The sequence below is a fragment of the Pezoporus wallicus genome, unplaced genomic scaffold, assembly GCF_028554395.1.
Source record: "Pezoporus wallicus isolate ANWC-B61680 ecotype Strahan unplaced genomic scaffold, APGP_CSIRO_Pwel_v1 contig_8831, whole genome shotgun sequence".
NCBI classification, from domain to species: Eukaryota; Metazoa; Chordata; class Aves; order Psittaciformes; family Psittacidae; genus Pezoporus; species Pezoporus wallicus.
Window position 1 is genome coordinate 1,116 of NW_026638431.1, and position 16,824 is coordinate 17,939.

The window sequence follows — 16,824 nt, forward strand, 5'->3', positions numbered from 1 at the left end:
GCAGTGTTCAAGGCCAGGTTGGACAGAGCCCTGGGCGACATGGTCTGGGGTGAGGCGTTCCTGCCCATGGCGGAGGGCTTGGAACTGAAGTATGTTAAGGTCCTTTCCAGCTGTTACTGTTGATTCGATGATTCTGTGGAGCTGACCATCAAGCACATCCCCCGTTAGCCTGACCATCAAGCAGAGCCCTTTCCACAGCCCACACCCTCATAGCAGCTGTGCTTCTTTGGGTGTAACATGAGAGATTTATTGGTATCTTTGCACAAGAGAAAGCTCCCAGAGGGAATGGACCCTGTCAAAGAGGGAGGAGCTCACTGTCCAGGTAGCAACAGGAGTCACTGTTGCCAGGCTCCTTTCCAGTGGGCTCTTCAGCTGCATCTGGGTCCCACTCCCCAGAGCGTGCTTTTGCTGTGGAAGAAAGGTGAGGCAGGAATTCCCACTGCCGATAGAGCAGCGTGTTCTCCGTGCCCAGCGTGCTCAGTTCTGGGGCACCAGCTCCCCGGGGAGGGTCCAGCATGCGTAGATTCTCCGTCCAGACCCCGGTGAACACACAGGGGCACATCAGCGGTGCCTCTCGCTTGGTGCCTGCACAGCCAGAGCTGCCACCAAGAGTTTGGCCCATGTGAAATGCCATTCTGGCCGTAGCCAGTGAGAGAAGGAAGCACGGGGAAAGTCATCTTTGTCGCCGCTGTAGTCTTCAACGGCTGCTATCTCAAAACCATCCAGAAGAGAATGCTGCTGCTCTCGGCAGAGGTCCACTGCACGAGGTTCTTCCTTTCCTTGCAGCAGCCTGCACTCTGTCCGTCATCTGCCTCCTGCATGAGGTGGTCCTCATCTGTCCTCAGCTGTGAACTCTGCAAACACGGTTCTCTGCATGAAGACCACTTTCAGTGCCCCTAGAAGAAGAGCTGTGCTGTAAGCCGATGTTGCAGCTCCTTGAACTCACGCATTGCCTGCTCGTGGGCAGCCGGATCCTGCGCCAGATGCTGGAAGAGGTTGAATGGCTCGGCTCTTTCCAAGGCTGGGGGCAAGACGATCTCCTCAGGAACCTTCTCATTCCCAAAGAAGAAGTGGTTGAGGCGATTCTCCTCCAAGCAGCGGTGCAGGTACCTCGTGATGTCACTCAGCCGCTGCAGGAAATGTGTGCTGCGCCAGCCTGACAGGGGTGTGGTGGTGAGGAGGTGCATCACCGCTGTCTTCAAGGCATAGCGGGAAAAGCCTGTGCCCGCCAGCATGCGGTTGCAGAGATGCAGGCAGCTGAGCAAGGTGTCGTCTGGGGTCTGATCGAACATCAGCCACAAGAACTTTGCCTCTGCCCAGGCGCAGGTCAGTGTCCACGTTGTGCTTGGGCTGAAGACACCCTCTCTCGCCTGGCTGCTCATGAAGATGTCTGAGTTGTCCAGCTGCACGACAAAGTTCATCTCAATGAGCATGGTTATCCCAGAGATATGCTCAATTTCCACTTTGCAGGAGCGTCTGGAGGGCAGCACGGTCAGAAGGCAGTAACGTGAACGTAACAGATGCAAGATTGCCTTGTTTTCCCTCACCAAATCCTGGAACCAGCGCGCAGTTTTCTGCGCATCTAGATAGGAGTCGGTGCAGAGGGTGTGCAGGAGGCTGGGCTTCTGCTTCTTCCTGAGCTGCTCCTTGGGGTTGTGAAGGAAGCACCGCATGCCCCTCACCGTCTGCTGAGCAGTGCACATGCACTCCAGCTCCACACGGATGCGGGACTCCTTTGCCACGGTGCCTGGCTCCAGGCGGAAGGTGTGGCCACGGGGGGGTGTCAGGGGCACGAGGAAACGGTAGACAGGCTCGTCGTCCTGGGGACTCCAGCAATCAAAGGCGCTGCCCACTCCCATGGCTGGTCCCAGCTCCGGCAAGAAACCCTTTGACAAGGAAATGGAACCTTGGCAAGCAAAGAGGAGGTTTTCCACCACTCCAAGCACCCACTCGCTCTGGTCCCACAGTTCGTTCTCTGACCACTCATTGCGCCTTGCAATGTACGTGTTCAAATCTTCCGCACTAGAGGCATCTTCTTCACTGTCTTCCTCCTCTTCACTGCTGATGCTGCTGCCCACCTCAGGGCTTCTTTTGCTAAAGCAGCACCAGAGCCCCACAATCAGGAGGAGCAGGAAGCCAGCGGTCGCCCAGAACGTCCAGTTCCACAAGTCAGCAGAGAGCAGGCCACTCCAGGTCACACCATTTTGCTGTATTCTCTTCAGCTCCTCGACCTGCTGCTGCTCCAGCTCCTGCAACATCCGAGCCATCTCCTCGATAAGCATCTCCAAACGCTGCTGCATGAGTTCACGTGTGGCTTCATCCAGCTCATCACCGACCATGCGCATGTTCAAGAATATGCCTCCCAGAAACCAGAGTAAGAGCTTTGCGAGACCCATGGCCTGCAGGAGAAAGAAGGAGTTCAGTGGGAGTGGGAGGGAGGGAAGGAGGAAGGGAGCTGGTGGCGGGGGAAGCGCAGACAGGAGGCGCAGAGAGCTGCTGACAGGCAGGAGAGGGAACGAGGCAGCTGGGGGGCAGCAAGGCCTGCGCCCAGGCCCGGTGCCAGCAGCAGCGTGCCCTGCCCAAGGCGCTCGCAGCTAGGGTTTCGATGCAGGGTGAGCACCCACCCCCAGGGGCCCACGTTTCTGCCCCTGCCCTTCTCCAGCCCAGCCTCCCCCCTACGCGCGCACTCACTGCTGCCTCAGGCAGGACTGTGCCAATGCTGCCTGCTGGCACCCTCATATCCATCCCCCATTGTGACGCGTCCCCTGTGCTGTTACAGGCGCCGCGGGCACACCGCAGTCCCGCCCGCACAACCGCGGGCCAGCTAGCAAGCAGAATTTGGAGGGGAGTGAAAGGCAGGATCTCCATAACACAATAAAAATTATTCCCTGAATGCAGCCGGTTCCTGCAACTCCTGGGAGTGGTGGGACCTCTGCCGGGACACACCTCCCATGCCTTGCTGAATTAGAAATAGAACAGGGGGGACCGGAGGGTTGAACCCCGGCCAGTCCCCCGGTTATAATGAAGCCGGGGAAGGAAGACACAAATGTAGAATTTCTAGCAGACACCGGGGCTAAGTTTGCGGTGTTAAATCAACAGTTAGCTTTCATCGATAATGAACCTTTAAATGTCATTGGGGCAACAGGCCAGCAACAGAAGCTACCATGCATGCAACCTCTCCAATGCAAAATGGGTAAAATGAAAGGAATGCATAAATTTTTATATATGCCAAATACCCCAAAATCATTATTAGGAAGGGATCTGTCAGAAAAATTGGAAGCAGAGATCAAGTTCTTCTTTTTTTTGCCACCCAAGGCCCCTTTCGTATTCAAGCCACTGTCAGAAAAAAAATCATCTGTCACCAGGGCACCCATCCCGTTCATCAGTGGGCCTACATTGCCTCTGGTGTTAGCTTTATCTGCCATGTATTTGAAAAAGCTCTTTTTGCTGTCCTTGACCCTTCTCGCCAGGTTTAATTCTAAGGAGGCCTTAGTCACCCTAGCTGCCTTCCTACATCCTCTAGCAGCAGCCTTATATTCCTCCCAAGTGGCCAGCCCCTCCTTCCATGACCTGTAAACTCTCCTCTTCCACTTGAGCATACCCAGCAATTCCCTACTTAGCCACACAGGTCTCCTGGCCCTCTTCCTTGACTTCCTATGTGTCAGGATGCTCTGATCTTGAGCTCGGAAAAAGCAATCCTTGAATGCCAACCAACTATCTTGGGCCCCTTTACCTTCAAACAGCCTTGCCCATGGGATTTCCCCTAGCAATTGCTTGAAAAGGGCAAAGTTTGCCCTGCTAAAGTCCAGGGTTGCAATTCTACTTGCTATTCTACTGATCCTACCACACAAGATCCTGAATTCCACCATCTCGTGGTCGCTGCAACCAAGGCAGCCCTCAACCCTTACCGCTTCGACCAGACCCTCCTTGTTAGTGAGGATGAGATCCAGCAGCGCTCCTCTCCTGGTCGGCTCATCCACCATTTGCAGGAGGAAGTTATCATCCATACACTGGAGGAACCTCCTGGACTGTGGCTGGGTTGCCGAGTGGTCCTTCCAGCAAACATCGGGGAAGTTAAAATCCCCCATGACGACCACGGCCTGCGACTGTGAGGCCGCTCTCAGCTGCCTGTAGAAGCCGCGTCAACTTCCTCACCCTGATCTGGTGGTCTGTAACAGACACCCACAACAGTATCGCCCCTGCCCGCCTGCCCCTTAATTCTCACCCACAGACCCTCAACTCGCTCGCCATCTGTCCCTGGACAGAACTCGGTGCATTGTAGTTGCTCCTGCACGTAAAGAGCAACCCCACCACCCCGCCTGGCTGGCCTGTCTTTCCTGAAAAGGACATAGCCCTCCATGACTATATTCCAGTCATGTGAGCTGTCCCACCACGTCTCTGTAGTTGCCACCAGATCATAGTCTCCTGACTTAACACAGGTTTCTAACTCCAACTAAAACTGGGGAAGTTTGGGTTAGATATAAGGAAGATGTTCTTTGCTTTAGGGGTGGTGAGGCAAGGGAACAGGTTGCTCAAAGAAGTGGTAAATGCTCCACCCCTGGCAGTGTTCAAGGCCAGGTTGGACAGAGCCCTGGGCGACATGGTCTGGGGTGAGGCGTTCCTGCCCATGGCGGAGGCTTGGAACTGAAGTATGTTAAGGTCCTTTCCAGCTGTTACTGTTGATTCGATGATTCTGTGGAGCTGACCATCAAGCACATCCCCCGTTAGCCTGACCATCAAGCAGAGCCCTTTCCACAGCCCACACCCTCATAGCAGCTGTGCTTCTTTGGGTGTAACATGAGAGATTTATTGGTATCTTTGCACAAGAGAAAGCTCCCAGAGGGAATGGACCCTGTCAAAGAGGGAGGAGCTCACTGTCCAGGTAGCAACAGGAGTCACTGTTGCCAGGCTCCTTTCCAGTGGGCTCTTCAGCTGCATCTGGGTCCCACTCCCCAGAGCGTGCTTTTGCTGTGGAAGAAAGGTGAGGCAGGAATTCCCACTGCCGATAGAGCAGCGTGTTCTCCGTGCCCAGCGTGCTCAGTTCTGGGGCACCAGCTCCCCGGGGAGGGTCCAGCATGCGTAGATTCTCCGTCCAGACCCCGGTGAACACACAGGGGCACATCAGCGGTGCCTCTCGCTTGGTGCCTGCACAGCCAGAGCTGCCACCAAGAGTTTGGCCCATGTGAAATGCCATTCTGGCCGTAGCCAGTGAGAGAAGGAAGCACGGGGAAAGTCATCTTTGTCGCCGCTGTAGTCTTCAACGGCTGCTATCTCAAAACCATCCAGAAGAGAATGCTGCTGCTCTCGGCAGAGGTCCACTGCACGAGGTTCTTCCTTTCCTTGCAGCAGCCTGCACTCTGTCCGTCATCTGCCTCCTGCATGAGGTGGTCCTCATCTGTCCTCAGCTGTGAACTCTGCAAACACGGTTCTCTGCATGAAGACCACTTTCAGTGCCCCTAGAAGAAGAGCTGTGCTGTAAGCCGATGTTGCAGCTCCTTGAACTCACGCATTGCCTGCTCGTGGGCAGCCGGATCCTGCGCCAGATGCTGGAAGAGGTTGAATGGCTCGGCTCTTTCCAAGGCTGGGGGCAAGACGATCTCCTCAGGAACCTTCTCATTCCCAAAGAAGAAGTGGTTGAGGCGATTCTCCTCCAAGCAGCGGTGCAGGTACCTCGTGATGTCACTCAGCCGCTGCAGGAAATGTGTGCTGCGCCAGCCTGACAGGGGTGTGGTGGTGAGGAGGTGCATCACCGCTGTCTTCAAGGCATAGCGGGAAAAGCCTGTGCCCGCCAGCATGCGGTTGCAGAGATGCAGGCAGCTGAGCAAGGTGTCGTCTGGGGTCTGATCGAACATCAGCCACAAGAACTTTGCCTCTGCCCAGGCGCAGGTCAGTGTCCACGTTGTGCTTGGGCTGAAGACACCCTCTCTCGCCTGGCTGCTCATGAAGATGTCTGAGTTGTCCAGCTGCACGACAAAGTTCATCTCAATGAGCATGGTTATCCCAGAGATATGCTCAATTTCCACTTTGCAGGAGCGTCTGGAGGGCAGCACGGTCAGAAGGCAGTAACGTGAACGTAACAGATGCAAGATTGCCTTGTTTTCCCTCACCAAATCCTGGAACCAGCGCGCAGTTTTCTGCGCATCTAGATAGGAGTCGGTGCAGAGGGTGTGCAGGAGGCTGGGCTTCTGCTTCTTCCTGAGCTGCTCCTTGGGGTTGTGAAGGAAGCACCGCATGCCCCTCACCGTCTGCTGAGCAGTGCACATGCACTCCAGCTCCACACGGATGCGGGACTCCTTTGCCACGGTGCCTGGCTCCAGGCGGAAGGTGTGGCCACGGGGGGTGTCAGGGGCACGAGGAAACGGTAGACAGGCTCGTCGTCCTGGGGACTCCAGCAATCAAAGGCGCTGCCCACTCCCATGGCTGGTCCCAGCTCCGGCAAGAAACCCTTTGACAAGGAAATGGAACCTTGGCAAGCAAAGAGGAGGTTTTCCACCACTCCAAGCACCCACTCGCTCTGGTCCCACAGTTCGTTCTCTGACCACTCATTGCGCCTTGCAATGTACGTGTTCAAATCTTCCGCACTAGAGGCATCTTCTTCACTGTCTTCCTCCTCTTCACTGCTGATGCTGCTGCCCACCTCAGGGCTTCTTTTGCTAAAGCAGCACCAGAGCCCCACAATCAGGAGGAGCAGGAAGCCAGCGGTCGCCCAGAACGTCCAGTTCCACAAGTCAGCAGAGAGCAGGCCACTCCAGGTCACACCATTTTGCTGTATTCTCTTCAGCTCCTCGACCTGCTGCTGCTCCAGCTCCTGCAACATCCGAGCCATCTCCTCGATAAGCATCTCCAAACGCTGCTGCATGAGTTCACGTGTGGCTTCATCCAGCTCATCACCGACCATGCGCACGTTCAAGAATATGCCTCCCAGAAACCAGAGTAAGAGCTTTGCGAGACCCATGGCCTGCAGGAGAAAGAAGGAGTTCAGTGGGAGTGGGAGGGAGGGAAGGAGGAAGGGAGCTGGTGGCGGGGGAAGCGCAGACAGGAGGCGCAGAGAGCTGCTGACAGGCAGGAGAGGGAACGAGGCAGCTGGGGGGCAGCAAGGCCTGCGCCCAGGCCCGGTGCCAGCAGCAGCGTGCCCTGCCCAAGGCGCTCGCAGCTAGGGTTTCGATGCAGGGTGAGCACCCACCCCCAGGGGCCCACGTTTCTGCCCCTGCCCTTCTCCAGCCCAGCCTCCCCCCTACGCGCGCACTCACTGCTGCCTCAGGCAGGACTGTGCCAATGCTGCCTGCTGGCACCCTCATATCCATCCCCCATTGTGACGCGTCCCCTGTGCTGTTACAGGCGCCGCGGGCACACCGCAGTCCCGCCCGCACAACCGCGGGCCAGCTAGCAAGCAGAATTTGGAGGGGAGTGAAAGGCAGGATCTCCATAACACAATAAAAATTATTCCCTGAATGCAGCCGGTTCCTGCAACTCCTGGGAGTGGTGGGACCTCTGCCGGGACACACCTCCCATGCCTTGCTGAATTAGAAATAGAACAGGGGGGACCGGAGGGTTGAACCCCGGCCAGTCCCCCGGTTATAATGAAGCCGGGGAAGGAAGACACAAATGTAGAATTTCTAGCAGACACCGGGGCTAAGTTTGCGGTGTTAAATCAACAGTTAGCTTTCATCGATAATGAACCTTTAAATGTCATTGGGGCAACAGGCCAGCAACAGAAGCTACCATGCATGCAACCTCTCCAATGCAAAATGGGTAAAATGAAAGGAATGCATAAATTTTTATATATGCCAAATACCCCAAAATCATTATTAGGAAGGGATCTATCAGAAAAATTGGAAGCAGAGATCAAGTTCTTCTTTTTTTTGCCACCCAAGGCCCCTTTCATATTCAAGCCACTGTCAGAAAAAAAATCATCTGTCACCAGGGCACCCATCCCGTTCATCAGTGGGCCTACATTGCCTCTGGTGTTAGCTTTATCTGCCATGTATTTGAAAAAGCTCTTTTTGCTGTCCTTGACCTTTCTCGCCAGGTTTAATTCTAAGGAGGCCTTAGTCACCCTAGCTGCCTTCCTACATCCTCTAGCAGCAGCCTTATATTCCTCCCAAGTGGCCAGCCCCTCCTTCCATGACCTGTAAACTCTCCTCTTCCACTTGAGCATACCCAGCAATTCCCTACTTAGCCACACAGGTCTCCTGGCCCTCTTCCTTGACTTCCTATGTGTCAGGATGCTCTGATCTTGAGCTCGGAAAAAGCAATCCTTGAATGCCAACCAACTATCTTGGGCCCCTTTACCTTCAAACAGCCTTGCCCATGGGATTTCCCCTAGCAATTGCTTGAAAAGGGCAAAGTTTGCCCTGCTAAAGTCCAGGGTTGCAATTCTACTTGCTATTCTACTGATCCTACCACACAAGATCCTGAATTCCACCATCTCGTGGTCGCTGCAACCAAGGCAGCCCTCAACCCTTACCGCTTCGACCAGACCCTCCTTGTTAGTGAGGATGAGATCCAGCAGCGCTCCTCTCCTGGTCAGCTCATCCACCATTTGCAGGAGGAAGTTATCATCCATACACTGGAGGAACCTCCTGGACTGTGGCTGGGTTGCCGAGTGGTCCTTCCAGCAAACATCGGGGAAGTTAAAATCCCCCATGACGACCACGGCCTGCGACTGTGAGGCCGCTCTCAGCTGCCTGTAGAAGGCCGCGTCAACTTCCTCACCCTGATCTGGTGGTCTGTAACAGACACCCACAACAGTATCGCCCCTGCCCGCCTGCCCCTTAATTCTCACCCACAGACCCTCAACTCGCTCGCCATCTGTCCCTGGACAGAACTCGGTGCATTGTAGTTGCTCCTGCACGTAAAGAGCAACCCCACCACCCCGCCTGGCTGGCCTGTCTTTCCTGAAAAGGACATAGCCCTCCATGACTATATTCCAGTCATGTGAGCTGTCCCACCACGTCTCTGTAGTTGCCACCAGATCATAGTCTCCTGACTTAACACAGGTTTCTAACTCCTCCTGCACTCCAACTAAAACTGGGGAAGTTTGGGTTAGATATAAGGAAGATGTTCTTTGCTTTAGGGGTGGTGAGGCAAGGGAACAGGTTGCTCAAAGAAGTGGTAAATGCTCCACCCCTGGCAGTGTTCAAGGCCAGGTTGGACAGAGCCCTGGGCGACATGGTCTGGGGTGAGGCGTTCCTGCCCATGGCGGAGGGCTTGGAACTGAAGTATGTTAAGGTCCTTTCCAGCTGTTACTGTTGATTCGATGATTCTGTGGAGCTGACCATCAAACACATCCCCCGTTAGCCTGACCATCAAGCAGAGCCCTTTCCACAGCCCACACCCTCATAGCAGCTGTGCTTCTTTGGGTGTAACATGAGAGATTTATTGGTATCTTTGCACAAGAGAAAGCTCCCAGAGGGAATGGACCCTGTCAAAGAGGGAGGAGCTCACTGTCCAGGTAGCAACAGGAGTCACTGTTGCCAGGCTCCTTTCCAGTGGGCTCTTCAGCTGCATCTGGGTCCCACTCCCCAGAGCGTGCTTTTGCTGTGGAAGAAAGGTGAGGCAGGAATTCCCACTGCCGATAGAGCAGCGTGTTCTCCGTGCCCAGCGTGCTCAGTTCTGGGGCACCAGCTCCCCGGGGAGGGTCCAGCATGCGTAGATTCTCCGTCCAGACCCCGGTGAACACACAGGGGCACATCAGCGGTGCCTCTCGCTTGGTGCCTGCACAGCCAGAGCTGCCACCAAGAGTTTGGCCCATGTGAAATGCCATTCTGGCCGTAGCCAGTGAGAGAAGGAAGCACGGGGAAAGTCATCTTTGTCGCCGCTGTAGTCTTCAACGGCTGCTATCTCAAAACCATCCAGAAGAGAATGCTGCTGCTCTCGGCAGAGGTCCACTGCATGAGGTTCTTCCTTTCCTTGCAGCAGCCTGCACTCTGTCCGTCATCTGCCTCCTGCATGAGGTGGTCCTCATCTGTCCTCAGCTGTGAACTCTGCAAACACGGTTCTCTGCATGAAGACCACTTTCAGTGCCCCGAGAAGAAGAGCTGTGCTGTAAGCCGATGTTGCAGCTCCTTGAACTCACGCATTGCCTGCTCGTGGGCAGCCGGATCCTGCGCCAGATGCTGGAAGAGGTTGAATGGCTCGGCTCTTTCCAAGGCTGGGGGCAAGACGATCTCCTCAGGAACCTTCTCATTCCCAAAGAAGAAGTGGTTGAGGCGATTCTCCTCCAAGCAGCGGTGCAGGTACCTCGTGATGTCACTCAGCCGCTGCAGGAAATGTGTGCTGCGCCAGCCTGACAGGGGTGTGGTGGTGAGGAGGTGCATCACCGCTGTCTTCAAGGCATAGCGGGAAAAGCCTGTGCCCGCCAGCATGCGGTTGCAGAGATGCAGGCAGCTGAGCAAGGTGTCGTCTGGGGTCTGATCGAACATCAGCCACAAGAACTTTGCCTCTGCCCAGGCGCAGGTCAGTGTCCACGTTGTGCTTGGGCTGAAGACACCCTCTCTCGCCTGGCTGCTCATGAAGATGTCTGAGTTGTCCAGCTGCACGGCAAAGTTCATCTCAATGAGCATGGTTATCCCAGAGATATGCTCAATTTCCACTTTGCAGGAGCGTCTGGAGGGCAGCACGGTCAGAAGGCAGTAACGTGAACGTAACAGACGCAAGATTGCCTTGTTTTCCCTCACCAAATCCTGGAACCAGCGCGCAGTTTTCTGCGCATCTAGATAGGAGTCGGTGCAGAGGGTGTGCAGGAGGCTGGGCTTCTGCTTCTTCCTGAGCTGCTCCTTGGGGTTGTGAAGGAAGCACCGCATGCCCCCCACCGTCTGCTGAGCAGTGCACATGCACTCCAGCTCCACACGGATGCGGGACTCCTTTGCCACGGTGCCTGGCTCCAGGCGGAAGGTGTGGCCACGGGGGGTGTCAGGGGCACGAGGAAACGGTAGACAGGCTCGTCGTCCTGGGGACTCCAGCAATCAAAGGCGCTGCCCACTCCCATGGCTGGTCCCAGCTCCGGCAAGAAACCCTTTGACAAGGAAATGGACCCTTGGCAAGCAAAGAGGAGGTTTTCCACCACTCCAAGCACCCACTCGCTCTGGTCCCACAGTTCGTTCTCTGACCACTCATTGCGCCTTGCAATGTACGTGTTCAAATCTTCCGCACTAGAGGCATCTTCTTCACTGTCTTCCTCCTCTTCACTGCTGATGCTGCTGCCCACCTCAGGGCTTCTTTTGCTAAAGCAGCACCAGAGCCCCACAATCAGGAGGAGCAGGAAGCCAGCGGTCGCCCAGAACGTCCAGTTCCACAAGTCAGCAGAGAGCAGGCCACTCCAGGTCACACCATTTTGCTGTATTCTCTTCAGCTCCTCGACCTGCTGCTGCTCCAGCTCCTGCAACATCCGAGCCATCTCCTCGATAAGCATCTCCGAACGCTGCTGCATGAGTTCACGTGTGGCTTCATCCAGCTCATCACCGACCATGCGCACGTTTGAGAATATGCCTTCCAGAAACCAGAGTAAGAGCTTTGCGAGACCCATGGCCTGCAGGAGAAAGAAGGAGTTCAGTGGGAGTGGGAGGGAGGGAAGGAGGAAGGGAGCTGGTGGCGGGGGAAGCGCAGACAGGAGGCGCAGAGAGCTGCTGACAGGCAGGAGAGGGAACGAGGCAGCTGGGGGGCAGCAAGGCCTGCGCCCAGGCCCGGTGCCAGCAGCAGCGTGCCCTGCCCAAGGCGCTCGCAGCTAGGGTTTCGATGCAGGGTGAGCACCCACCCCCAGGGGCCCACGTTTCTGCCCCTGCCCTTCTCCAGCCCAGCCTCCCCCCTACGCGCGCACTCACTGCTGCCTCAGGCAGGACTGTGCCAATGCTGCCTGCTGGCACCCTCATATCCATCCCCCATTGTGACGCGTCCCCTGTGCTGTTACAGGCGCCGCGGGCACACCGCAGTCCCGCCCGCACAACCGCGGGCCAGCTAGCAAGCAGAATTTGGAGGGGAGTGAAACGCAGGATCTCCATAACACAATAAAAATTATTCCCTGAATGCAGCCGGTTCCTGCAACTCCTGGGAGTGGTGGGACCTCTGCCGGGACACACCTCCCATGCCTTGCTGAATTAGAAATAGAACAGGGGGGACCGGAGGGTTGAACCCCGGCCAGTCCCCCGGTTATAATGAAGCCGGGGAAGGAAGACACAAATGTAGAATTTCTAGCAGACACCGGGGCTAAGTTTGCGGTGTTAAATCAACAGTTAGCTTTCATCGATAATGAACCTTTAAATGTCATTGGGGCAACAGGCCAGCAACAGAAGCTACCATGCATGCAACCTCTCCAATGCAAAATGGGTAAAATGAAAGGAATGCATAAATTTTTATATATGCCAAATACCCCAAAATCATTATTAGGAAGGGATCTATCAGAAAAATTGGAAGCAGAGATCAAGTTCTTCTTTTTTTTTGCCACCCAAGGCCCCTTTCGTAATCAAGCCACACTCACAAAAAAAAATCTTTTAAACGCATGCAGATGCATCATGGTCACAGAGCAGCGCTCTGTGATTATTTCAAGTGATTTTATATGTAGAAAACATGTCTTCCTGTAAATTATTAAGTTACGCAGTCTCTTCATTAGGACCTGTTATTTGTACTTTCTGGTTTGTGCAGTTAGGCTGCAAAAGGAGTATCACCTTTTAAAGAAATCCACTGTATTCCATTATTAGTTTATACAGCAGTTTGCTGTTACAAGAACACACAGATCTTATAAGGGACTCTTTCAACAGTTAGGCATTGTTATTGCCATTTTACAGAAGGGAAAATGAAGGCAGAGAGAGGTGAAGCTTGGTTTTGAAAGTCACTTAACGAGTCAGAACTGGGAACAGGACATGAATCTCATGCTCTTTACCAGCTATGCTACCGGCATGGAAGAATAAACTGGTTTACACCTGAATTTACTCTCTGAATTTCACCTGAGAGGTAAGAAATCTCTGAAGGATGACACCAACTGAGGATCGCACCAAGCCATTTTGAAACAGAGCATTGGTAAAAAGGGAAAGGGATGGTTGTTCCTTAACTTGCTGTGGAAGTGGGGCTGGTTTTCCTTGGTTATGTATGTGCTCTGTGGAATACTGAACTGAGTTAAAAAGCAAGTATTTCCAAATAATAAACCGTAGAAATGAATAACAAAACAGTGCTCTCTGTTGATTTTTGTTTTCTGCCGGTCTCATCAGTCTCCAATGCCTCCTTCTTTCAGTCTGCAGATGCATTGATAATGTAGAAGCCCTTGATTTTGGCAGGTTATGCAGGGTAGAACAGGGTGTTTGACATCTGCCTGCACCCACAGCTTTCTGGACCTTAATAGATACTGTTGGTGCTGTACCTGCAAGCTACAGTTTAGATGGCAACGGGACAGTCTCAAGGGAAGGTTGAACTGGGGCAGCAGAAGTCTTCTTGTCAATTTATGGGTTTTGGAGAAGTGTTATTGCTCGATAGCTGTCTCTGTTGGTTTCCACAAGTAAAAATTACAGTTATGAGCCTTTACATCCACTTCTTCAGCTCCTTGAGGAACAAGCAGCATTGAATAGATTTGTCAGTCCTGCTGGCTCAAGGTCTTGGGGTGCATGAGAGAAACGCTGCCCCCACTGGTGATGTTTTGTTTAAGTTGCATCTACGAGGCTTGTATTAACTTGCATCCATGCAGTCTGTATTCATGATCTCCCAGTACACAGCAATTATGGTGGCTGGTGCATCAGATATACTGAAGAAGGTCCCCATTTACCTTCCCAGCTATATAGACAGGTTATAACTGTGATTATAAAGCAGGTGTGGGATGCCAGCTTCAGCATCAGATAAGGATATTGTACCTCCAGCACTTAGGAAACACTTAGTTTTCATGACTGGGGTGAATGGTGACAGTCTAGCCCAGTGTATAGACACCTGGAGTGGAAAATAGGCAATGATGGTGCTTTGGCTCAGCCCAGATTCCCTTTCTCTCAGTCTCAGTAGCTGGAACAAGTGATAGCTCCAGCAGCCTCCACCAAAATCATGCTTTCAGCTTTTAATCTAGGCAAAATAAGGAGAGAAGCACAGTCACGGCTAACAGAAACTATCCTTAACTTTATGAGGGATGGCTTCAAATGGAAAACTCCACTGAGGGAATATGGGTTATCCCTTCCTTTCTTCCCCAAAGAACCCTATTTGTTAACAATCCAGTACTGAACAGATGCTTTGCTTGCTCTCCCTCTTTCCCTCTTCAAGTGTCAATCCAAGTGCTGTGTGGTGGGATACTCCTCTCATGTCGAAAAATCTGTAGTCATTATTAAAGTTTTGCAGGCAGGTATGAAGAAACAAACTGAAAAGGTGATGTGTATTCCCTGTTCGAGAGCTAGAGGAAAACAAAGGATCTTGCAGTCAAGGGCTTCTGTAGATGCATGCACAGATAGAAAACCTGCTATCTTGGAAATGGGGCTAGAAGGAAACCCAGCTTAGTATATCTAAACTTAGAGTAGGCAGCATGAGAAAGATGAAGTTTCCTGGCCCCTTACCCACCCTGATCAAACCATTTCAACTGAAGACAATATAAAAATTCCCCCAAGATTTTGTTTTTTTTTTTCCCATCCATTTTCCCCTCAGATACACTGAGGAAAGAATCTACCTGTATTATCTTCATGTGTATTGTGCAGATGAGGAAATGCTCCATTTGTACATGCAAAGGGATTTCACTTGTCTCACAGGGCTAGGAGTCTAGACACATGCAAGGGTGAAGCCATAGGTGACATTATTTGTACAGGAATAGTTTAAATCTGAGGAAGAAACACACCAACACCCTGCAGTTTCAAAAAAGTGAAAGGAAACATGAAACATCCAGTTTCTACAAACCCTTTTCCAGTAAGTCTGAAGAAAATCTTCAAACTTTTAAGGGTTTGCAAAACTACTTAACCTTCCTTCACAGGTTCCTGTTTTCTTCTGAGGCCAAACAGATTTATGTGTGAAAGGACAGCCTGCACTAGACAGACCGTTGCCATATGCCACTTCTTGTTTACACCAGTTCTGCAAAGCTAATCCCAGAGTTTCCGTCTTTTCTTGTGTTTTCAAACTCAGTAGAAATGAAAAGGCTCAAAGAGCAGAAGAGGTGGCATATTGCTTCTTCAGAGGATGTTTCTAAATTGGAGAGACATCAATTTGATAGATGGACACTCGGTGGATAAAGAACTGGCTGGATGGCCACACACAGAGAGTTGTGGTCAATGGCTCAATGTCCAGCTGGAGACAAGTAATGAGTGGTGCCCCTCAGGGGTCGGTGCTGGGACCGGTCTTGTTTAACATCTTTGTAGGTGACAAGGACAGTGGGATTGAGTGCGCCCTCAGGAAGTTTGCCAATGACACCAAGCTGTGTGGTTCGGTTGATACGCTGGAGGGAAGGAATGCCATCCAGAGGGACCTTGACATGCTTGTGAGGTGGGCTGATGCCAACCTTATGACGTTTAACCATGCCAAGTGCAAGGTCCTACACCTTGCACCAGAGAAGAGATTCAGAGCAGCCCTGCAGAGAAGGACTTGGGGGTGCTGGTCGATGAGAAACTTAACATGAACCAGCTTCATTGTGCTCTCGCAGCCCAGAAAGCCAACCGTATCCTGGGCTGCATCAAAAGAAGCGTGACCAGGAGGTCAAAGGGTGTCATCCTGCCCCTCTACTCTGATCTCGTGAGACATCACCTGGAGTTTTGTGTGCAGTTCTGGTGTCCTCAACATAAGAAGTACATGGAACTGTTGGAACAAGTCCAGAGAAGGGCCACGAGGATGATCGGGGGACTGGAGCACCTCCCGTATGAAGACAGGCTGAGGAAGTTGGGGCTGTTCAGCGTGGAGAAGAGAAGGCTGTGTGGAGACCTCATAGCAGCCTTCCAGTATCTGAAGGGGGACTATAACGATGCTGGGGATGAAGTATTCATTAAGGACTGTAGTGATAGGACAAGGGGTAACAGGTTCAAACTTAAACAGGGGAAGTTTAGATTGGCTACAAAGAGGAAGTTCTTTAGTGTAAGGGTGGTGAGGCACTGGAATAGGTTGCCCAAGGAGGTTGTGAATGCTCTATCCCTGGCAGTGTTCAAGGCCAGGTTGGACAGAACCTTGGGTGACATGGTTTAGTGTGCAGTGTCCCTGGCCATGGCAGGGGTGCTGGAACTTGATGATCTTAAGGTCCTTTCCAGCCCTAACTATTCTATGATTCTATGATTTGCTTCAGTGTTTTCTCATTACTAAAGTAAGGCATCTGCTGAAATAACAAAGAAATCGTGCACAAAACAAAATGCTTAAAAGTCTAAGAGCAAGCAAGTTAATCTGAGTGTTAAGAATGTTCCTGGTGCAGCCAAACTCAGATCTGTCTGCTATTTATTCCAAACTCAGTGCTTGACGACCTTTTGAGTGAAGACATTTTTTCTAATAGCAAATCTAAACCTCCCCTATCACAGCTTGAGGCTATTGCCTCTTGCTCTAGCGCTTGTTACTTGGGAGTAGGGACAAACACCCACCTCACTACAGTGGGCTTCTGAGGTCATTTGAGCTTGCTCTGGAGGCCAGTTCTTGGAGTTGGCAGGCCACAGAGGAGGGGAAATAAGGTTTTTCCTAGCAAGCTCTCTGTGGACCATTTACAGGCTATCCTCACCTGTCCCCAGAGCCTCTTGAGCAGGAGATGGCCACTTGCCAGCTCCTCACATCCTGACCTGCTTTTCCTGAGAACTCAGCAAGACAGAGTTTCACAGACAAGAGGAAATTCCTAAACAGCATGCAGCCCAGAGAGTGGAAAAGTTTTTTTGAGAGGGTTGGGTTTGTTTTTTTTTTGTGGTTTGGGTT

General features: G+C 52.5%; 3 protein-coding genes across 3 annotated transcripts; all 3 read right to left on the reverse strand.

Moving 5' to 3' along the window:
* Nucleotides 1-312: 312 nt before the first annotated feature.
* On the reverse strand, nt 313-2,345 carry LOC130599870 (inositol 1,4,5-trisphosphate receptor-interacting protein-like 1). The gene has a single exon (XM_057410660.1). The coding sequence runs from the start codon at nt 2,343-2,345 to the stop codon at nt 897-899; it is 1,449 nt and encodes a 482-aa protein (XP_057266643.1). The 3' UTR covers nt 313-896.
* A 2,527-nt stretch (nt 2,346-4,872) lies between these two features.
* LOC130599871 (inositol 1,4,5-trisphosphate receptor-interacting protein-like 1) lies at nt 4,873-6,898 on the reverse strand. Its single transcript, XM_057410661.1, is given in 2 exon segments — nt 4,873-6,343; nt 6,346-6,898. Coding segments are annotated over 2 exon segments (1,440 nt in total). The 3' UTR covers nt 4,873-5,456.
* Nucleotides 6,899-9,381: 2,483 nt separating this feature from the next.
* LOC130599872 (inositol 1,4,5-trisphosphate receptor-interacting protein-like 1) lies at nt 9,382-11,511 on the reverse strand. Its single transcript, XM_057410662.1, is given in 2 exon segments — nt 9,382-10,906; nt 10,909-11,511. Coding segments are annotated over 2 exon segments (1,449 nt in total). The 5' UTR covers nt 11,471-11,511; the 3' UTR covers nt 9,382-10,019.
* Between the last annotated feature and the right edge of the window lie 5,313 nt (nt 11,512-16,824).

Excerpts from the sequence above, each read along its gene's own strand:
- LOC130599870 (XM_057410660.1), bottom strand. The coding sequence starts at position 2,345 with ATGCGCATGGTCGGTGATGAGCTGGATGAAGCCACACGTGAACTCATG.